Source organism: Heteronotia binoei, chromosome 21 (assembly GCF_032191835.1).
Source record: "Heteronotia binoei isolate CCM8104 ecotype False Entrance Well chromosome 21, APGP_CSIRO_Hbin_v1, whole genome shotgun sequence".
Lineage (NCBI taxonomy): Eukaryota > Metazoa > Chordata > Lepidosauria > Squamata > Gekkonidae > Heteronotia > Heteronotia binoei.
Genome location: NC_083243.1, coordinates 185,941,950 through 185,965,629, shown reverse-complemented (window position 1 = coordinate 185,965,629; position 23,680 = coordinate 185,941,950). Strand labels below are relative to the sequence as shown.

At 44.8% G+C, this 23,680-nt stretch overlaps 1 protein-coding gene and 1 non-coding gene across 2 annotated transcripts; both read right to left on the bottom strand.

Moving 5' to 3' along the window:
* Nucleotides 1–290: 290 nt before the first annotated feature.
* Nucleotides 291–3,491, bottom strand: TMEM177 (transmembrane protein 177). The gene is made up of 2 exons (XM_060261594.1): nt 3,365–3,491; nt 291–1,273 (listed from the first exon to the last, which is right to left on the bottom strand). The coding sequence occupies exon 2, from the start codon at nt 1,257–1,259 to the stop codon at nt 327–329; it is 933 nt and encodes a 310-aa protein (XP_060117577.1). The 5' UTR covers nt 1,260–1,273; nt 3,365–3,491; the 3' UTR covers nt 291–326.
* Nucleotides 3,492–18,576: 15,085 nt separating this feature from the next.
* Nucleotides 18,577–18,643, bottom strand: TRNAI-GAU (transfer RNA isoleucine (anticodon GAU)). Its single transcript has one exon. It is a non-coding gene; the product is annotated as a tRNA-Ile (tRNA).
* Nucleotides 18,644–23,680: the final 5,037 nt, after the last annotated feature.

The window sequence follows — 23,680 nt, the reverse complement described above, 5'->3', positions numbered from 1 at the left end:
GTAGTTTTATTCAATTTTGTGTAACCAATGTATGAATCATGTTGTTAGCCGCCCTGAGCCTGCTCCGGCGGGGAGGGCGGGATATAAATAAAAATTGTTGTTGTTGTTGTTGTTGGAAAGTAACTCACCCTCTGAGTTTCAAGATGGATTTTAGAGACACATACGATACAAAACCTTTTGTATCCAGTGAACACAAGGGTTTTTTTTTTTAAAGTAAAACGCCTTCCTCCCCCAAAAAGGAAATACCAATAAAATCATATGAAACAAAAACCAGTGTTCCAAACAGAATACATATTTTACAAGTTTAATATTGAATCATGACCTTCCTATGCTTGGGACATGCTTAAAATACTAAGAACCAGGTCTCTTCTGGAAGTGTACGGTGGATGTTTTAATCTGAACCAGTATCTGGGGAAAAGATTACCATTTGGGGCATATGTTTTCTCCCCTTGTTTGCCCATGAGCGTACGAAGAATCTTATTCCGGGCCAAGGTTTTATTATAGAACTCCACTCCACCTTTGGCAAAGTCAGTGGAAATGGTGGCTGTGCTTCTGTCTGTCCTATAATCTACTGCATGGCTCACAGTATTGTATGACAGACAATAACCCACAAATCCAATCATGGCAACAGCTACGTTATAAAGGCCTCGTAACACCACAGGTCCAGAATATAGACCCAGAAGCTGCTTTACAGCTACTGCAGAGATGTAAGTCCCAGCTAGACAAACGGGAGCAACAGCTGCATGTATTAAGGGACTGTTATTTTGCAAGTACATGACCTCTCTTGCAATGGCAAACTTCTGAGCCTCCAAAGAAAGGATCAAGGCTTCCTTCAAGGCCAGGCCTTCTGGGCTCTTCCAGTCTACTTCTTTGCCTTCAACCACAACAACACGGTTGACAATTCCATGCTCGTCGTCAGCTGTTTCACCAAAACTGACGGGGACGCCCACAACACAGCCTGCAGGTAGCCATGGAACTCCAGCACTAACTGGGTGGAAGCTGAAAGATGCAAAAGCTTGGTAATGATTTTCTGACTTCACTTGGAGATCACGGAGAACTTCATTGAAAAGGCTGTGTAATTTTTCTGAAACCTTGGGTTGCCCACTAGCCCAGGCCTGATACAATGGTTTGAATGTTTTCTGAGGAACAATGTGAAAGGCCAGGTTTGTGCCAAGAAGTCCAGTGCAGGAAACAATCAGAAAACCAGTCCTGTGTCTCTCCACCATGGCTGCTGCCTTCCACAGGAACTGAGTTGCCATAGTCAACTACTAACCTGTGCATGACAAAGAAACAAAAAATGAAAATATTTGGAGATGCATGTTTTTTATTAAACAGCTTCCAAGAACATGCTACACTACTGATCTTATGGTCTTATATGATTACAAGAACCTTCCCTGTGGATTGCCTTAAGAACATAAGAGAAGCCATGTTGGATCAGGCCAACGGCCCATCCAGTCCAACACTCTGTGTCACACAGTGGCAAAAAATTTTATATATACACACACATTGTGGCTAATAGCCACTGATGGACCTGTGCTCCATATTTTTATCTAAACCCCTCTTGAAGGTGGCTATACTTGTGGCTGCCACCACCTCCTGTGGCAGTGAATTCCACATGTTAATCACCCTTTGGGTGAAGAAGTACTTCCTTTGGGTGAAGAAGTACTGCCTTGAATCAGAAAATAGAAAATATCCAGTGCCAACTTCTTGGAGTGGCCAAATGTGCACCTTCTACTGTAATTTGTGTGGAAACGAGTTTGCACCTAATAGAAACCAAAGCATGGCTCCTAACTTTTAAATATTAGCTCCGAATTTATTATAGGGCTGAATCGGATAGCTTGTTCAATTGTCTTAAAAAAAGACACTTACAATGCTGTGTGGTTGGAAGGGATTATAGATAAGCTCAAACACATAGGGATTGCAATGGAAGACCACTTCCTATCCGATGAATCCTATAATTTTACACTAATTAAACAGAGACTCCTTGATTTAGAACTTACTAAATTATGTCCTGTTCAAAATTACACATGCTTGCCTGTGGTGCTTGGTCTTGCTCAGCCCATTGGAAAAATGACCAATCATTTATCGGATCTTGAAAGCCCCCAGCAATGGAGAACATTTATGTTGACCGGGATGAACATATATATGAACATATGAAGCTGCCTTATACTGAATCAGACCTTTGGTCCATCAAAGTCAGTATTGTCTTCTCAGACTGGCAGCGGCTCTCCAGGGTCTCAAGCTGAGGTTTTTCACACCTGTTTGCCTGGACCCTTTTTTTGGAGATGCCGGGGATTGAACCTGGGACCTTCTGCTTCCCAAGCAGATGCTCTACCACTGAGCCACCATCCCTCCCCTGCTCTCCAGGGTCTCAAGCTGAGGTTTTTCACGCCTACTTGCCTGAACCCTTTTTAGTTGGAGATGCCAGGGATTGAACCTGGGACCTTCTGCTTACCAGGCAGATGCTCTGCCACTGAGCCACCATCCCTCCCCTGCTCTCCAGGGTCTCAAGCTGAGGTTTTTCACACCTCTTTGCCTGGACCCTTTTTAGTTGGAGATGCCGGGGATTGAACCTGGGACCTTCTGCTTCCCAAGCAGATGCTCTACCACTGAGCCACCGTCCCTCTGCAAATTTAGTCAATTTCAGGGGGCTAAACCCACTTGCTAACTATCATTCTCAGCAGACAATATCACGTGACGCTGGCTTAATCCCTCATTGCTCAGCTCACAATTCAACTGCCAATTTTAGTTCTTTTAGAAAAAAAATATTGGTGGTGGTGGCGATAAGCCCACCTCCAGGACTGGATGGCCAAGGGAAAACGTCCTCTGCCCACCTCCAGGACTGGATCGCCAAGGGAACAGCTGCTCTGCCAACCTTCAGGAGTGGATTGTCAAGCAGTGCATTTGAGTTCCAACTCTGCCCTTAGTTGGAGGTTTCTCCCACAGAATTAATGGAACTGCCAACCTCACCGAACCCACAGGACAGACGAGAACAGTTGCAAGCATTGTGCAAAGTATTAGTCGCAGGTGCAAAATATTACAGTATCTGCCTCTAATTAATTCTGCATTTAATCGCAGACGTCTTTATTCCTGCTGCTCCCTCTTCCCTTTCAATTTCTTCCCCGTCCATTTAAGCTTACAGTAGATATCTTTCAAGCGCAATACCGGCACGTTTTGTTTGCCAAAGTGACAAATCAAGTACCCCGTTCTATCCCCTCCCACAGTTGCCTTTTTATTAAACACGCGGGACGCCTTCCCTACTCTCCAAAAGACAGCCCTGGGTACAAACGCCCGATGAAGGAAACAGATCAGAGCCCCCCCTTTTTAACAAATTGCCACCGCAGCCGATCCCGCTTGAACCTACCCTGACTGCGCTTTCCAGCAGCAACAACCAGCTGCAGACAGCCGCCAGCAGGCGAAAGGAAATGCACACACGTGGGTGCCGTAAAGCAAGTAAAATGCTGTGAAACCTGCCTGCTGCACAACATCCCAGCTGCCGGCTTCTTTGGAAATCTTACGGTGCTTCGGCTGCCTCGGAGTTTTTTCTAAAGCCGCCCCCCCCCCCCTTTCCTTTTCTTTCTGCTTCAGCTTTCTTCAGGCTCATTTTCTGGCCCCCCGCCAGAGTCACAGGGGATGGAGCAAGTAACGAATGGATTCCAATAAGACCCGCAGCAGCAACTGCAGAGATCCGTTTGCAAAAGCCGCATCCCGCCGCAAGCAAATGAATGCAAACGGAAGCATTTGGCTCAGCTGAGAATTTATTTCCCTTCCAGTCCCTTTGCAGTTATTATCTCTGCATGGTACAGAAAAGGGATCTTGGCTCCTGGTTTTATGCCTTTCTTTCTCTTCAGGCTGCAGACTAGGCTTCCCAATCCCCAGGTCCCAGCGGGGGATCCCCTGGTTTTACAGGCTTCCCCTCTCCCCCAGCCAGCTGGCCAGCGGGGGAAGCCCCACCCCCACAGCCATCATGCACCTCCATGAACAATTCCCATAGGGAATGATGGGGAATTGTTCCACGGGTATCGGGGGCTCTGGGGGGGGGCTGTTTTTTGAAGTAGAGGCGCCAAATTTTCAGTATAGCATCTAGTGCCTCTCCCCAAAATACCCGCCAAGTTTCAAAAGGATTGGACCAGGGGGTCCAATTCTACGAGCCCCAAAAGAAGGTGCCCCTATCTTTCATTATTTTCTATGGAAGGAAGGCATTTTAAAAGGTGCGCTGTCCCTTTAAATGTGATGGCCAGAACTCCGTTGGAGTTCAATTTTGCTTATCACACCCTTGCTCCTGGCTCTGCCCCCAATGTCTCCTGGCTCCGCCCCCAAAGTCTCCTGGCTCCACCCCCAAAGTCCCCAGATATCTCTTGAATTGGACTTGGCAACCCCACTGCAGACGTATGTGGTGTTTGAGTTCACCATGCCGGGGGGGGGGGGGGAGTCAAAGGCAGCCTGGTCGGAATATTTGCCTGCAAATCACAAGGCTTTCGGAGGGATAGAGCACCCATTTGTCACGGGACTCCTGGGAGACATTCTGTGAGAAAGAGACTGCAAACAACTCAGCTTTATAATAATAATTATAATAATAAATTTTATTTGTATCCCGCCCTCCCCGCCTAGGCGGCTCGGGGCGGCTGACAACATTTTATGCATACAATAATAAATAAAAACTTTGAGTTTAACAGTAAAACTTTAAACGTTATAAAAACCAGTTAATATATTTAAAATTCATAGTTTAAGTTAATCTGGCAGCAATGGTGGCATTCTGACGCTGATTCTGCCAGTTTAAATAATTCCATGCTAATGTAGGTCCTTAAAACAGGACCGTGCTGGCGGGTCCTTAATTCACGACGATTCAGCAGTCGATATATGCTCGTTTGTAGAGGACAGTCTTGCAGGCCCTGCGGAACTGATCAAGGTTCCGCAGGGCCCGTACCTCCTCCAGAAGCTGATTCCATAGGGCAGGGGCCGCAACTGAAAAGGCCCATGCTCTGGTATTCTGGAGCTTGACCTCTCTCGGCCCAGGGATAGTCATTTTATTTTTTCCAACTGACCTCAGTGCCCTCTGGGGTTCATATGTGGAGAGACGGTCCCTCAGGTAGGCTGGTCCTCGGCCATACAAGGCTTTAAAGGTAATGACCAACACTTTGTACTGGACTCGGTATGTAATTGGCAGCCAGTGCAGTCCGCGCAGCCCCGGCCGTATGTGCTCCCATTTCAGGAGCCCTAATAATAGCCTGGCCGCCGCGTTCTGCACCAGCTGCAACCTCCGGGTCCGACACAAAGGTAGCCCCAAGTAGAGGGCATTACAGTAGTCCAATCTTGAGGTGACTGTTGCATGGATCACTGTTGCGAGGTCGCGACGCTCCAGGAAAGGGGCCAACTGCCTTGCCTGCTTCAGATGGAAGAATGCTGACTTGGCAGTGGCTGCTATCTGGGCCTCCATTGATAATGAAGGCTCCAGTAAAACACCCAGACTCTTTACCTGGCGCGCTGGTTTCAATGGCGCGTCGTCGAAGGCTGGGAGAGCTATTTCTCCTCCCAGAGTGCTGCGACCCACACAAAGGACCTCTGTCTTCGCTGGGTTCAACTTCAGCCCACTCAGTCTGAGCTATGTCGCAACAGCCTGTAAAGCCCAATCCAGGTTCCCTGGGGCGGAGCCGGGCCGTCCGTCCATTAGTAGATAGAGCTGGGTGTCATCTGCGTATTGATGGCAACCCAGCCCAAACCTCCGGGCAATCTGGGCAAGGGGGCGCATATAGATGTTGAACAACATTGGGGAGAGAACTGCTCCCTGAGGCACACCACAATCTAGTGTGTGTCTCTGGGATCGCTCCCCCCCAATAGCCACCCTTTGTCCCCGACCTGAGAGGAAGGAGGAGAGCCATTGCAAGGCCAGCCCCCCAACCCCAATATCGGTGAGGCGGCGCATTAGCAGGGCGCTTTAAGCCCTTAAAGGCCGTTTTAAGCCCTTTTGCTTTATTATGTTGCTTATTATGGGATTGATGTTGTAGAAAAAGAGGACAAGAGGCTGTTTGCCTTGCAAAATAAGCATGGCGACGCTTCCTTTAGGAGATTTTTTTTTTTAATGAGCAATAAGCGTCCACTTGTTATTCTTTGCGCGATGCAGATAGCGTCCTTTGGAACTGCGCTCTTGTTGGGGATGTACTAAAACGAATGACAAGATTGCCCATAGGAAATAATGGGAGAACCTGGATTGCTCATTGGATATCATGGGAGGGAAGATTGCCAATTGACTTACATGGGCTCCATTGAAATGCATTGAAGCACAGAAACGGCTGCAACAAAAATCCGGACTGGATATTCCAGGAAAGTCAAAATAACCTACAAGTATCCTGGACACAGATAGACGGGAAGGGCAGATTTCCAGACCCTGGGACTGGCACAGGTGTTCTGGATTTGAATTCCCAAGGGGGAGGGTGGGTTGTCAACCTCTGGGACTGGATTGCAAGGGGACAGAGCACAATGCCAGCCTTTGGGACCGGATTGCCAAGGGAAAAGGTAGTTTGCCAACCTCCAGGATTGGATTGCCAGGGAAAAAGCTACTCTGCCAGCCTCTGGCACTTGACTGTCAAAGGAAAAAGTCCTTTGCCAACCTCCAGGACTGGATTGTCAGGGGAAAAGGTGCTCTGCCAACCTCCTGGACTGGATTGTCAGGGGAAAAAGTCCTCTGCCAACCTCCAGGACTGGATTGTCAAGGAAAAATCTGCTCTGCCAACTTCCAGGACTGGATTGTCAGAGGAAAAAGTCCTCTGCCAACCTCCAGGACTGGATTGTCACGGAAAAATCTGCTCTGCCAACCTCTAGGATTGAGGCACTCCAAGGGATCTGTTGAGGCTGGGTGAGTGGGCGTCAGCATGGCAGATGAGGTTCAATGTGGCCAAGTACAAAGTAATGCACATTGGGGCCAAGAATCCCAGCTACAAATACGAGTTGATGGGGTGTGAACTGGCAGAGACCGACCAAGAGAGAGATCTTGGGGTCGTGGTAGATAACTCACTGAAAATGTCAAGACAGTGTGCAATTGCGATAAAAAAGGCCAACGCCATGCTGGGAATTATTAGGAAGGGAATTGAAAACAAATCGGCCAGTATCATAATGCCCCTGTATAAATCGATGGTGCAGTCTCATTTGGAATACTGTGTACAATTCTGGTTACCACACCTCAAAAAGGATATTATAGCATTGGAGAAAGTCCAGAAAAGAGCAACTAGAATGATTAAAGGTTTGGAACACTTTTCCTATGAAGAAAGGTTAAAACGCTTGGGGCTCTTTAGCTTGGAGAAACGTCGACTGCGGGGTGACATGATAGAGGTTTACAAGATTATGCATGGGATGGAGAAAGTAGAGAAGTACTTTTCTCCCTTTCTCACAATACAAGAACTCGTGGGCATTCAATGAAATTGCTGAGCAGTCAGGTTAAAATGGATAAAAGGAAGTACTTCTTCACCCAAAGGGTGATTGTGTTTTAACAATTTATTGATATCATATGGTTATACAACTTAGTTATTTCTTAATTATCTCAATATTAATCCGTATGACATTTCAATCCCCCCTCCCTCCAATGTTGTATTTTAACAATTCATTAATAACCTACGGTTACGATGTTTAGTTATATCTTTTCTATCCCTAACCCATATGATATTTTCAATCCCCCCTCCCTCCGTTATAAGACTTACCCCGAAGTTATATATTTAAATCCAAATATAAAGGTATCCCAAACCCATCAAAACACACTGTCTTTTTCTTCTCACTCATATTAAAAGATTGTCCAATGTCTTTTTACGTTCCATTCTAACTCTATATATTTTTTAAATTTCTTCCACTCCTTTTTAAACACTTCCAGATCATAGTCTCTCAGAGTTCTTGTTAATTTATCCATCTCGCTCCACGATAAAACTTTCACAATCCAGTCCCATTTCTCTGGTATTTTTTCTTGTTTCCACAGCTGCACATACAATGTCCTAGCAGCTGAGAGCAGATACCAAATTAAAGTCCTATCTTCTTTTGGAAATTTTTCTATTTGTAATCCTAGCAGAAAGGTCTCTTCCACTTTCTTGAAGTCATAGCCCAAAATTTTAGAAATTTCTTGTTGTATCATCCGCCAAAAGTTTTTTGCTTTTTCACAGGTCCACCACATATGAAAGAAAGAACCTTCATGGTGCTTACATTTCCAACATCTGTCTGACATCTTTTTACTCATCTTTGCTAGTTTCTTCGGAGTCATATACCACCTATACATCATTTTAAAACAGTTCTTCTTGATATTCTGACATGTTGATATCTTCATCGAATTCTTCCAAAGGTGCTCCCAAGTATCCATTTGGATTTCTCTGTTTATATTGATTGCCCATTTAACCATTTGAGATTTTACTACTTCCTCTTCTGTAGACCATTTCAATAATAGTTTATATACTTTTGATACTAATTTTTCATTGTCTCCAAGCAAAACCATTTCCAATTCTGTTTGCTCACGTCTAATTCCATCAGATTTCATATCATTTTCCATCAGACTTTTTATCTGTTGCATTTGGAACCAGTCATATTTATTATTTAGCTCTTCTGCTGACTTTAATTCAACTTTCCCACCTTGAATCTTTAACAATTGATTGTATATCACTCTTTCTTCCTCAGATTTAGCTGTTATTTTTATTACTTCTGCTGGCACTATCCAAAGCGGCTTCCTCTCATCACCATATTTCTTATATTTTATCCAAGTATTTAATAAAGTGTTTCTGATATAGTGATGAGAAAAAAACCCATCCATCTTGTGTTTCCCATAATACAAATATGCGTGCCAGCCGAATTTATTCCCATGAGCTTCCAACCTTAAAGGTTTTTTATCCAACAGCATTATCCAATCCTTGATCCACGTCAAACAAACAGCATCATGATACAATCTTAAGTCCGGGAGCTGAAAGCCTCCTCTTTCTTTTGCATCCGTTAAAATTTTCATCTTAATTCTTGGTTTCTTCCCGGCCCATACAAAGTCAGAGAGCTTCTTTTGCCACTTATTGAATTGTTTGCTATCTTTCACAATCGGGATAGTTTGAAACAGATACATTATTCTTGGCAAAATATTCATCTTAACTGCAGCAATCCTGCCCAATAAAGACAAATTAAGTCTGTTCCATTTTATCAAATCTTTGTCCATCTTGCACCAAAGCTTTTCATAATTATTTTTAAATAAATCTATGTTCTTCATAGTTATTTCTACGCCAAGATATTTTACTTTAGAAGTAACTTTACACCCCGTCAGTGCCTGCAATTCATTCTGTCTACTTGGTTGCATATTTTTACATAAAAACATCGACTTCTCTGCATTTATATATAGTCCTGCAATCTCTCCATATTCTTTTATCTTGGTTAAGAGCAACGGTGTTACTTGAATCGGATTCTCTATAATAAACACAATGTCATCTGCAAAAGCTTTATATTTATAAGAGAATCCTTTAATTTTTAATCCTTCTATTTCTTTGTCGTTTTGCACTTGTTGTAATAAAATTTCAAGAGTCATTATAAACATCCTTGATAACGGACATCCTTGTCTTGTGCCTTTGCCTACCATCAATTCTCTTGTAAGATCTGCATTTACGCACAATTTTGCTTGCTGTTCTGTATATATTGCTTTCGTCATTCTTATAAAATGTTCCCCTAAAGGGTGATTAACATGTGGAATTCACTGCCACAGGAGGTGGTGGCGGCTACAAGCATAGCCAGCTTTAAGAAGGGATTGGATAAAAATATGGAGCAGAGGTCCATCAGTGGCTATTAGCCACAGTGTATATATATATATATATATATATATATATATATATATATATATATATATATATATATATATATATATATATATATATGTGTGTGTGTGTGTGTGTGTGTGTGTGTATAGATATAGATACACACACACACAAACACACATATATTGGCCACTGTGTGACACAGAGTGTTGGGCTGGATGGACCATTGGCCTGATCCAACATGACTTCTCTTATGTTCTTATGACTGGATTGCAAAGGGAAAAGCTACTCTGCCAACCTCCAGGACTGGATTGCCAAGGTGCTCTGCCCAGCTCCAGGACTGGATTGCCAAGGGAAAAAATCCACTGCCAACCTCCTGGACTGGATTGCCAAGAGAAAAGGTGCTCTGCCCACCTCCAGGACTGAATTGCCAAGGGAAAAGGTGCTCTGCCCAGCTTCAGGACTGGATTGCCAAGCGAAAAGGTGCTCTGCCCACCTCCAGGAGTGGATTGCCAAGGAAAAAGTCCTCTGCCAACCTCCAGGACTGGATTGCCAGGGTATAAGGTAGTTGGCCAGCCTCTAGGACTGGGATGGCAGGGGAAAGGTAATCTTAGGACAGCACATGAATAGCCGCCAGAAGATCATATGAAAGTTGGTTTGAAAAGTATCCCTCATTTGAAAACCTGCTCTTACAGATGTTTAAGTAGAGTGGGCACATCGACACTTTGTTAGTTACACAAACTTGTAATGATATCTCATTGCTTCAGACTTCCTGCATTCAGCCAGGCCCAGCCACATTGTCAAATTTGCAAAAAACAAAACTTATTGTGTCAAGAAACAATTGACAACTTCCAAAAATTAATACATTGTATTATAGAAAATATCCAGACCGAATACCATTATTTAGACATTAAAGAACAAAGAACAATCCCATATAAACATTATCAAAGGATGACTCCGAAACTATCTTCATACAGTCTGTAAGGAGTACTAAGACTCAAGTGTAAAGTTCAAACTGAGTCCTTCCATGGCGTCGGCTTCAAAGGAGAAATTCTTTCCTTCACACAACCACCGGTTTGAATTGCGTTCCGCTGCCTTTAAAGCTTCTTCATAAGCCAACTCTAAAACCAAATGTGACAACACATATAATAACAAAATACCTAATATACAATAATTAAATAAATAGACATAAAAATTACTCCAACATACAACCTGAAAAGATCCTCAGACCAATATCTCTCCCAGCGCATACAGGATAATCACATTAATGACAAGACTCTCCGTCCTAAAAAGACAAGTCACAGCTGGTAACAATAAGACACTCAAGGGGATCTCAATAAATTTCTGAAAACACCTACCCCAAAATTACACAAAACACGAGAGATCATTATATAAATTAAGGCCAAAGGGTTCTATTGTATTTAGGTGATGTATCTACCTAGCCTCTTTCTGTAACAAAATTTTTTGTATACCACCGCCTGTACCCTTACAAAGTTCAACCTTCTGTATCACAAAAAATCTCAACAATTCTAAATCATGGTCTGTTTCCTTATAGTGTTGGGAAAGAGGAATGCCAGGAATTTGGTGACGAACCCTAGAAATGTGCTCCAAGATGCGAGTCTTAACAGCTCTCCAAGAGCATCCTATGTAAATTTTTGAACAAACCCTACAAATTAAGGCATAAATGACTTCCTTAGAGTCACAGTTTGTAAAACCAGTTAGCTTAATAGTAATTCCAGTCCTTATATCCACATATTCTTTCAGCTGGAGAGAATATTTACAAGCTTTGCAGCCCTTGCAACGATAATGCCCAACAGGAAGGTGGGATAGTCTTGGCAGTTTCTGCAAGTCAGTATGAACTAAAAAATCATGTAGATTCCGTGAGCGCCGAAAGCCCACTGTAGGTTGGGAAGCCAATACGGAATACCTATTTCCGAATATTTACCGAAAGGCTTCTATTTGGTAAATATTCGGTAAACCCTTTACTGAACTGACAGCCCTACATATAACACGATTATAATATTTTGAGACAAAACAGGAACACTTGGCTTGTTGTTCCTGTTTTGTCTCAAAATGTCATCATGTTATATGCTAATTTGCTTTCAACCCTGTCTATCAGTTTGAATGGTTTTCTTCCATTTCAACATATCTGAGGAAGTGTGTATGCACAAGAAAGCTCATACCTTGAATAAAACTTCATTGGTCTTAAAAGTGCCACTGGACTCTAACTTTATTCTATGACTGGAAACCAGTTGGGTTACTATCTGACTGAATTATAAGTTACTGGCACTCCATGTTCAACATTAAGCTTCCAATTTGGACTAGAACTGGGGCTAAAAGAACAAAAGAAAGTGTCGCTTCAGGGAGTCTATATTTTAAAATAGTACAAAATGTTGCCTAGCAAAGAATCAAGGAAATCAATTAAATATTTTTGTTCACGATCAAGCTGAACATACATTTGCTTATTTAAAATATTTATATCTTGCTCCTATCATAAAAATACAGTACAAACAAGAATAGAGCAAACCTTTTATGCCATTATAATAACTGATCTCTACTCTCAGGTCATTAAAAGCACATAGAAATAGACTGGCCTTACAGAACCTGAGTAATCTCTGCAAAGTTGGGACCTCCCTCATTTCCTCATGAAGTCATTTTGTAAAGCAGGAGTGCCCACCAGTTTGAGAATCAGAGCTGGCTTGTGGGTATATATTGATGGAGGTGATCTGACAGATAATAAAAACCCTTGAGATCCCACACCAGCAGTATAATTATAGGAGGTGGCCTCGGAAAAATGTATAGTACCCACTGCCTACCAGTCTCAGAGGTGGGGCTTCTGAATTTCTTTAAGTGCCTCTACTTTCCATAATTCAAGCACTGAATAATATCAATGCAAAAGTCAGTCACATCTTTTTTAAATTAGCCTGCTAGGTGGTGCTACAGGACATGCTCTAAGCTAGTCATTTAGTGAAAAAAATATTTTGATATGTCAGAGGGAAGGAAACTCTTTTATGATATGTTAGTGGGAAGGAAGATTATGCATACTCTTCAGCAGCTCTTTCAGTTTATGTGTTTCTGCACAAACCTTTGCTGCCTGCTGCCACATTAATGAACATGGTGAACAGGGTTGTCAGGTCCAAATATCTGGGGAAATATCTGAAGACTTTGGGAGTGGAACCAGGAGACTTGACCGTTCCAAATAAATAAATAAGTAAAAATACAGCGGTGCCATTCCCCTGAATACAGTCTTCATTTCCTTCTCTTTTTTTGCCTTTTTTGTTTCCAAGCACACACGCACACTCACAAAGCAGCCAAAATAAACAATTTGCATGCCCGCACTTTTGTGATCTCCCTGGGGCAATGGTATAAATAGCTTTACTCACCAGAGACGCTGAATGTGATAATCTGTTGTATTTCAACCAATTTAAGGAGAGGGAGGTCTGGTGGGTAGAGCTTTACCATCCTTTCCCTCGCCCCTCTCTCTTTACTATCCCAGACGGCACACAACATGCTTTCAAGTGGGTTCTTTCTTCCATCTCATTGGTTTGTATTGTCAATTCACGTGCAAACAGGGAATTAATATTTTTACCATCTCTGCATTTCAAAACAAGCTTTGGACTTGCACAGATCATTTGTCCAGACTACCAGGATTTCATGCACCGGACACGGAAATATTAATGTAGTGCCAGAAGTGCCTTTGTAGACGGGCTTAAAGAAGGAATGTCCAATAGACAGCCAGAGGCTCTTCAAGGTGAATCCGTATCTTCAGCTCTTTCTTCTAATACTCTCATTCATCTGCCGCAATTATGAGATGGGGTTTTAACACCACTTTACTAGCAAGCTAACTGAAGGCCATCAAATTTAATGGGAGAAAAAAAAAATATTCCAGTCTTTCCTGTAGTTCTGCTACACACACCTGCTCACCATAGCTACCCTAGACTTCGTCCCACCTGTTGTAATCAATCTCTTTCTTCCTTGCCTGAAAAATGGTCAGGCGTTTATGCCGATAAAAACTGGGAAGAGGTGCCATACAGTTTTGTTTATTTACCTTATTTATTGGGTACTTTTAACCCACTATTCTCCATGCATTGTGGAATCAAAGCGGTTTACAATAGGAGAAAACAACAGAAAACTATCAAACACAACCAGGGTTTTTTTTCAGCAGGAACACAGTTCTGGCTGGTTTGGCCAGGGCTTCAGCTCAAAAAATGGTCTCTGGCAGAGGGAAAGCGCTAGAAAGCCATGTGCCCCCAGCTAGAAAGCCATGTGCCCCCAGACCACATGCCTCCAGCAGGCTTGCAAAGAGAGTGAGAGATTCAGAGCTGCCCACGAGTGCCCTTTCCCGGGAGAAGCTGGGCCTGTCGCTGCCCACTCTGCCGCATGTGGCTCTCTCTCTCCAGCTGTATTTGGGGGGGGGGGGCAAAACAAGGTCTCTTATTGGGCTGTGTGAGAACACATATCCATGAAATGCGGGTGATGGCGCTGTAACCTACCGAACAGGCGACATCACTTTTGGTGACGCCAGGGGGTGTGGCCTAATATGCAAATGAGTTCTTGCTGGGCTTTTTCTACAGCAAAAGCCCTGAATGCAGCAAATATATTAAGGCTAACGGTGACCAAACCAAATGCTGCAAACGTTTTCTGTCTTGTCAGTTAAAGATTTTGTTCCGATCGCCTTTCCAGAAAACTGAATCTCAGCATGAAATTTCAGCATGAAATTTCAGAAAAAATGAACTGATGCAGGTAGCACAAGTAGGAAGTGGGTTTTTTGTTATTATCTTTGCTGCCTTTTCTCTTTGCTGCAGAATAAAAATGGAAAGGATTGATGTTTATAGGGTAGGCCAAGGGTGTCAAACTCATTTGTTATGAGGGCTGAATCTGACATAAGTGACACCTTGTTGGGCCAGGTCATGTTAGGCCTCCGAACCGGGGGATCCCCTGCCCCCACCTGGGGATTGGCAACCCTAATACTAACTGGGAGGCTGGAGGCAGTTTGGCAGGCCATAGATTGTGCACATCTATCTCAAATACATCGGCCGCAGATAATGGTTGAACATTCTCGAATTATAAATGATTTATGTTCCACCCCCTCAAGATTTCCCCTGCTTCACAGTCATTTTGTTGGTTTCTGCTGCAACCGCTGTTTAGAAATTAATGTCTGCCGTTTGAAAATATGTGATTGAGACCTGAGGCTGCTAAGACACATTTTTTGCAAGAGATACAGTTAGGGTTGCCAGCCCCGAGGTGGGAGTGACGTCATCATGCTGGGGACACCACACAGCAGTGCTCTATTCTTCGAGGCAAAACTCTATGACAACCATATGGTTACCAAAACTCATACGGTAACCATAGAGTTTCGCCCAAAATATCAGAGCGTTGCAGTGTAGTGTCCTGGTGTGATGGCATCACTTCCACATGGTGTTATCACATCAGGGAACTTGCACATGGCCCATAGAGTTTTGCCCAAAACATCGGAGTGTTGCAGTGCAGCGTCCCTGGCATGATGATGTCACTTCCATGTTATGTCATCATGTTGGGGACAGCACTCATGGGAATGTCGCCCCCACCCCAGCATTCCCGCAGAGCTCCCTCCCACCCCACACTAGGGAGCAAAGAGGACCAGAATGCGATTCATTCTGTTGTGCGCAATCAGACATCCAATACTATCACGCTCCTTTCTTGGAGCATGCGTAATCAGATGGTGATTTCTGGGAGGGGAGGGGGTCCATTGAACATGCGCCCAACTGTTTGGAGCTGGGAAATCAAAACTTTCTTCGGAGGCAGGGGGGAAGGGCGAAAGTTTCCAGAATTAACGTTGCCGATCCAAACCACGGAACTGCCAGGAATTATTTTCCTAGAAATAGGCAGTGACAATGATATCTTAAAATCCTCCACATTGAAAAAAAAGAATTTTTTCCTGTTCTGAATAGTGGGATAACGTTTCCTCCCCCTCTGATCCTGTGTTGATTGGAGAAGCAGAAGCGTCACCTCAGATTCCCGGATGATCTGGCAATGCGCATGTCTGCTGGGGCTTTCTTTGAAAAAAAAAAAAGGTGAGAGGCAGTATCGTGCGTGAGCTGTCCAAACAACAAAAAGCCGATCTTGTGCCGCTGTTTTGAAAAAGGGCCGGACTTTATGTACTGTCAAATTAATGCGCCATTCATGCGTAGCAAGCCTGGATGAGCCCAGATGACGATCGATTGCCAGATGTGGCTGTCTGAACGAACACATTTAATCCGTCAGCCAGACGGAGCTGTGTCGTCACTAATGGCACGTGTGACCGCACCCCTAGAGTCAGTTATCTATAACAACAGGCAGAAAACTTCCCACGTTGGACTTTATTATCCTTGTTATCTGTGTCTGCTAGAATGCAAATCATGCTTTCCTCTCTCCGTTTATATACATTTAGTCATAAAGCACTCTTGGTACAAATCTAAGAACTGTCAGATTCCATGCCTACTTTATATAGCAAGGTGTTGTCCACTTTTATTTATTTATTTATTTATTTATTTATTTATTTATTTGGGATTTATATCCCGCCCTTCCCACAAGTGGCTCAGGGCGGCTTCCAGTGATAGATCCAACAAAATTACAGTATTTAAACATATAAAGGGATCAGCATTTAAAACAGATAAAAACAGATAAAACCATGGTTATCAATAAATATTAATAAATATTAATAAATATTTCAACTATATATAAAAGAAAGAAATCCGGCAAGTTACATTAAAATTCTCAAGCTAGGTATAGGCTAGCCGGAAGAGGGTCGTCTTACAGGCCCTGCGGAACTGTACAAGGTCCCGCAGGGCCCTCACCTCTTCTGGCAGCTGATTCCACCATGTAGGGGCCATAACAGAGAAAGCCCTTTCTCTGGTGGATTTCAAACGGGCTTCCTTCGGCCCAGGGATAGTAAGGAGATTTTGTGTTCCCGACCTCAGTACTCTCTGGGGAACGTGCGGGGAAAGACGGTCCTTCAGGTAGACAGGTCCCAAGCCATATAGGGCTTTAAAGGTGATAACCAGCACCTTGTACCGGACTCGGTATATTACTGGAAGCCAGTGCAGGGTCCGAAGACCCGGCTGAATGTGTTCCCACTTTGGGAGACCCAATAACAGCCGGGCCGCGGCATTCTGCACCAGTTGCAATTTCCGAGTTCGGGACAGGGGCAGCCCCATGTAGAGGGCATTACAGTAGTCTAACCTCGAGGTGACCGTGGCATGGATCACTGTTGCTAGGTCGTCGCGCTCCAAAAAGGGGGCCAACTGCCTTGCCCGCCTAAGGTGAAAAAACGCGGACTTGGCAGCGGCTGCTATCTGAGCTTCCATCTTTAAGGAAGGCTCCAACAGCACCCCTAAGCTCCTGACCCTGTCCGCCGCTATCAGCGGCGCACCGTCAAAGGCTGGTAGGGGGATTCCCCTTTCCGGACCGCGGCGACCCAAGCAAAGGACCTCTGTCTTCGCAGGGTTAAGCTTCAGCCCGCTCAGTCTGAGCCATTCAGCCACGGCATATAGTGCCCGATCTAGATTTTCCGGGACGCAGGTCGGCTGGCCGTCCATCAGTAGATAGAGCTGGGTGTCATCAGCATACTGATGACACCCTAGCCCGTACCTTCGGGCAATCTGGGCAAGAGGTCGCATATAGATGTTAAATAACATCGGGGAGAGAACCGCCCCTTGGGGCACACCACAGTCAAGTGTGCACCTCCGGGACAGCTCCCCCCCTACTGCGACCCTTTGTCCCCGACCTTCAAGGAAAGAGGAAAGCCACTGTAAAGCCAACCCCTGAATCCCTGCGTCGGTGAGGCGACCCTTCAGTAGCCGATGGTCGACCGTGTCGAACGCAGCCGACAGGTCTAACAGCATCAGCACCGCCGAGCCGCCCCGATCCAGATGCCGTTGAAGGTCATCCACTAGGGCGACCAGCACCGTCTCCGTCCCATGTCCCGGGCGAAAGCCGGACTGAAATGGGTCAAGGATGGAAGCATCCTCCAGGAAAGTCTGCAGCTGCATCGCCACTGCCCTCTCAATAAGTTTGCCCAAAAAGGGCAAATTTGAGACCGGCCGATAGTGTGCCAATTGGGCCGGGTCTAAAGATGGTTTCTTTAAGAGGGGACGGACCACAGCCTCTTTGAGCGGCGTTGGAAAGTGCCCTTCCCTCAGGGATCTATTTATGATATCCCGTATAGGATATCTAAGGTCACCCTGGCAAGATTTAATAAGCCAGGAAGGGCATGGGTCCAATTTACAGGTAGTTGGGCGAGCAGCTAAGAGGATCCTGTCAACTTCCTCCAGGCTGAGGGGGTCGAAGTCATCCAGCATATAATCCGAAGACAGGCTCGGAGCCTCGAGTTCGCTAACTGTCTCTTTGCCAGCCAAGAGTCACTCACTGTGCGGCTCCTGCTCTTACAGCGTCCACATCACATCACATGAGGCTCTTTTATATTGAATCAGATCATCGGTCCGTCCAAGTCAGTATTGTCTGTTCAGATGAGCAGTGGCTCTCCAGAGGCGAAGGTCTTTCACTTCTGTTGCTGCCTCATCTTTCATACTGGAGATGCCAGGACTGAATGTGGGACGTTCTACTTGCCAAGCAGATGCTCTGTCATTGAGCCACAGCCTCACCACCTTTCCCAGGAAGCCTCTGGGAAAATGCAGAGTATCTAATGCCAATGTCAGCTTTGTACTCATATGAACATATGAAACTGCCTTATACTGAATCAGACCTTGGGTCCATCAAAGTCAGTATTGTCTACTCAGACTGGCAGCAGCTCTCCAGGGTCTCAAGCTGAGGTTTTTCACACCTACTTGCCTGGACTCTTTTTAGTTGGAGATGCCAGGGATTGAACCTGGGACCTTCTGCTTATCAGGCAGATGCTCTACCACTGAGCCACCGTCCCTCCCCTCAACAGAGACCAGTGATTTATCCCATCTCAACTGAGCTCCCTCCACCTAGACACAATCCTGGACTTAATCTGGTCAGTCCTACTTTTGCTGGTACTAGTATGTACTATGAGTAAAACCATATGTATGTCTATTTCATCACAAGACCAAGAAAACAAAAGTGGGTTATCACATTCAGGGGCAAAATTTCTTATGCACAAAATGACTTTTCGACGGCAGAGAGCAGATGAGGTAAAATGCAGAGCCGTTGTTTTAGCAGCGTCAGATAGACATGGGCATGAACTGAACCTTGGATTGCTATTCGTGCATGAATCTGGCCAATTTGTGGTTTGTTTTAAACCAGTCTGGACCTTGGCGCTTTGTCTGGTTTGTTTTTGTGGTTTGTTTTCTCAGACAGCCTAGTGCTGATTCAATCAATTCCTAGGCAACACTGGGGGTGGACTTCTGGGAGCCCTAGAAACACCGATAGCAGTTGTTTATAGTTCGATTGGCAACTCTGGGAGCCAGTCATGGAGCTCCCATTCTGTAGTGCAGGGGTGGCCAACGGTAGCTCTCCAGATGTTTTTTGCCTAAAACTCCCCTCAGCCCCAGGCATTGGCCATGCTGGCTGGGGCTGTTGGGAGTTGTAGGCAAAAAACATCTGGAGAGCTACCGTTGGCCAGCCCTGCTGTGGTGCAAAAGAGTTGTCATGACAGCTGACGCTGAGCTTTCCTGGAGCATCTGCTTTGAAGGGCTATAACTCAGACATTCAAAATCCAATCTTTACCAAACCTGGAGGGCGGTAGAAGAGAGCCTGCTGAAAACTTCCCGTGAGTTTTACACCTCTCGAACCAAATCAACAAAACGCAAACTGAGTCAGAAATCAAACAAATCATGGAATGAAACAAGCCACCATTTCCCCCAGTTTGTGCCCATCCCTAATCTCAGGTATTAAAACATTTACTTAAGTTATATTTGGTGTTTTTCCTTAGTGTTGAATTGAGTTTTATACTTTTGCATTATGAAGGCAGGTGCTTTATAAAGTTTCCCCCCTTCTACGCAGAATATTACAATCCCTTTCTATATACTGTGAATGCAGATTACTTTGTCTTCTAGCTGCTTTAACTCAACTGACAACAGCTTTGGTATTTTTATTTAGAATTCTCACTGTGCTCCCAATATTTAAAGTATACTTCCATCGCATTGTCCCCTTTACGAAACAATGAAATATAACGGCAAAACGTATCTCTAACTAAATATTTAACACGAAACCAATTTAGCCGTTCAAATTGCACCTGTCCATCAAACTGAAACATGGAGCGTGGAGAGGATAAGTGAAAGCAAGAAGCACTCTAAGCTCCTTGGAGGAAAGGTGGAATAAGCGCATGTCGATATTTAGTCATGCCGCAGATGTTATTGCTGCAGGACTGGCTCTGTGACCTAGCTTGAGCTGCATCCTGATAAGTGACATGAAGGTGGCTTGACATAGTTTGGGTACAGTAGCTGCTACTTCCCCCTTTGTGTGAGCAGCCACACTGCCCATGTCCATGGCTCAATACTGGAGTATAGGGTTGCCAAGTCCAATTCAAGAAATATCTGGGGACTTTGGGGGTAGGGCCAGGAGACTTTGGGGGTGGAGCCAGGAGACATTGGGGCGGAGCCAGGAGCATGGGTGTGACAAGCAGAATTGAACTCCAAGGGAGTTCTGGCCATCACATTTAAAGGGACAGCGCACCTTTTAAAATGCCTTCCTTCCCTAGAAAATAATGAAGGATAGGGGCACCTTCTTTTGGGGCTCGTAGAATTGGACCTCCTGGTCCAATACTTTTGAAACTTGGGGGGTATTTTGGGAAGAGGCACTAGATGCTAAACTGAAAATTTGGCACCTCTACCTCAAAAAACAGCCCCCCCCAGAGCCCCCGACACCCGCGGATCAATTCCCCATCATTCCTTATGGGAATTGTTCATGGAGGTGCATAATGGCTGTGGGGGTGGGGCTCCCCCCGCCGGCCAGCTGGCTGGGGGAGGGGGGAAGCCTGTAAAACCGGGGGATCCCCCGCTGGGACCTGGGGATTGGGAAGCCTACTGGAGTACCAGTTTTAGAAAAGCTGGGACTTGCACATCAACAATGCCTGGGCAGTCGCCCTCCGTTTCTTTTCATACTGGCTTTCAGCATGACTTACAGAATTTACTGTGTACTTCGGAGGTGAAGTGCTCTCGTTTTTGGGACTGAGCCTTCAATAAAGAATGGATCAAATCTTAATTCAGAATGGGCGGTAATGTAGAAATATGGATTCTTCCCCCTCCCCGTTGCACACAGGGCTTTTCATGACACACAGCTATCTCATTTGCCCTTTTCAGTGCCATTGCAATCACCGTTCCCAGTGCAAAAAGACAATTATGCTGTCACAGGCCGTCATGGGAGCTGTGCAGAAGCAGCATATTGTGTGTGCCAGGCTGCACTTAACCTTGGTGGCCTCTTGAGCATCCAAATCGCTCTCAATCATGCTAATGGAAGCAAGTCCTTGGAGCTCTGTAGAGGGTGAGTCCCTGCTCCTGATTTCACAAAGCCTAACTTCCGTATTCATTTGTTATGTCTTTTTCTGCGAATCTGTTGCTGAAGTCAGGCCAGTGCTAGCCTAACATATTATGTATCCAGTTCCTAATCCTGTTAAGCACAAATAAATACTCAGTTAATGGCTTGTAGAGAATATATATGTATGTAGGTAGTGTTTTTATTCTAGTAGGAAGCCAGGGCCCTCAGTTTGTAAGACCTGAGCAAGGCTGTTAAGAATAGGGTTGCCAAGTCCAATTCAAGAAATATCTGGGGACTTTGGGGGTGGAGCCAGGAGACTTTGGGGGCGGAGCCAGGAGACATTAGGGGTGGAGCCAAGATCAAGGCTGTGACAAGCAGAATTGAACTCCAAAGGGAGTTCTGGCCATCACATTTAAAGGGACGGCACACCTTTTCAATGCCTTCCTTCCATAGGAAATAATGGATAGGGACACCTTCTTTTGGGGCTCATAGAATTGGGCCCCCTGGTCCAAACGTTTTGAAACTTGGGGGGCATTTTGGGGAGAGGCACTAGATGCTGTACTGAAAATTTGATGCCTCTACCCCAAAAAACAGGGCCCCCAGAGCCCCAGGTACCTGCGGATCAATTCTCCATGATTTTCTATGGGAATAAATCTCCATAGGGAATAATAGAGTTCCCAGCAGACATTTCCCTCCCCTCCCCCCGCTTTCTGATGACCCTGAAGCAGGGGGAGGGCCTCCAAACCAGGGGATCTCCTGCCCCCACCTGGGGATTGGCAACCCTAGTTAAGAAGCCGTCATGAATTCATAGGGGCACCATAAAATGAAAGCAATTTGAGGGTACTTACTCATAGAGGAGGTCCAATAGATAATCTTTCAGTTGGCTTGCTATTGATATTAGAGTCGAACAAAATTGTCTGGGGCCTGAGGGCAAACTTAGGGACTACACAACACCTTGAAGCATTTTAACAAAACAGTGTTGAGCTTTTTGCTCACATCCTCCTCGTGACCAGGACTTGGATGAAATCTGATAAAAATAGGGAAGGAGCAAATGAAAACACACCGGGAAATGGGAATGCTGTTGCATAACAATGAGAGCCAAAAAGAAAGCAAGAAAGAAAAAGCAAAAAGAAGAGGAAACTAAATTAACATTTTGTTCACTGTTACTATATGCAAAGACATAGGTTTCCTGAGAGTTTCATCTTAATGGAATGGCGTTGGCCCTGCCTTGCTCCTTGACCTTTTGGGCATAACCGACTGGTTAGGGGAGGGACAGTGGCTCAGTGGTAGAGCTTCTGCTTGGGAAGCAGAAGGTCCCAGGTTCAATCCCTGGCATCTCCAAAAAAGGGTCCAGGCAAATAGGTGTGAAAAACCTCAGCTTGAGACCCTGGAGAGCCGCTGCCAGTCTGAGAAGACAATACTGACTTTGATGGACCAAAGGTCTGATTCAGTATAAGGCAGCTTCATATGTTCAATAGAGAACAAGGCACAGCAAACTTTGTGCTTGCCCATGGAAAAAATACTAAGGTCAGCAAACATAGTTATCGGGTCTCTGCTCTCGAGCACATCACACGCCTTGACCAAACAGTTTTGTACAACTCAGCTATCCACCTCAGACTATGTCTCGTGATTATCTGATATGACTCAGTAAAAGGCTAGGGAAAGACCCTAGCAGGTCCGCTCATGCGGCGGCCTGAAGACTGACTCTCGAGTTGTTCTTAGCTTCAATGGAACACAAGCCTGCAAATGAGAGATGTTTCTCAGTTGTGAGTGTATTAGGCAGGTTGCATACAACACACTGCAAGTGCAAAGAAAAGTATAATTCTGATTCTTACCAGAGATGCCATAACATTCATAGTGAACATGGGCTATAGGCAAACACGCTGCATTTAACAGCCACGATTACCCATGAGTTGAACCTCTAATCTGGTCACTCTCTGCTTCAGATGACGGTTGAACAGTTTGCAACTGCGCCTTATCCGTGATGGAGGAGTTTTGTTGCATTGTGGGGCCTTTTGCATCTGTGCAATAGATTTTACCCAGTTTCATGGATGGTGAGGTGAGGTAATTGAATGACATGACAACTACACCTCCCGTAAAATGGTGCAAAAATGTGCGTGTGCAAAATAACACCGATAAATAACACACCAGCGAAGACAGATCCAGGCGGATAGCTGGGCTGGGCTGGGCTGAAGCAGTAGAACAAAATTTGAGCCACTGAACTCAAAGTAACACCAAATGGAAGACTTTTTGAAAATGGTGCCGCGTTTATAATAACTGACTGGCTAATTTACTCATTGCTTATTTATAATTTTGGTTATCAAGCCAGCACCGCAGTGACAGCAGATCTGTACAGAACAGCAGAAAATAGAACTCCCTTTGGATCGTGTGCGAATGCAAATGTGTGCAACGCTGCCCATTATGCTGTACATTTTGAATACATGAAAAGTTAATGGACAGGCTTAAGCTGTTTTCAAACAGTTTAGTGGATTAACAAAAGAGCCAGCTTCCTG

Excerpts from the sequence above, each read along its gene's own strand:
- TMEM177 (XM_060261594.1), bottom strand. The coding sequence starts at position 1,259 with ATGGCAACTCAGTTCCTGTGGAAGGCAGCAGCCATGGTGGAGAGACAC.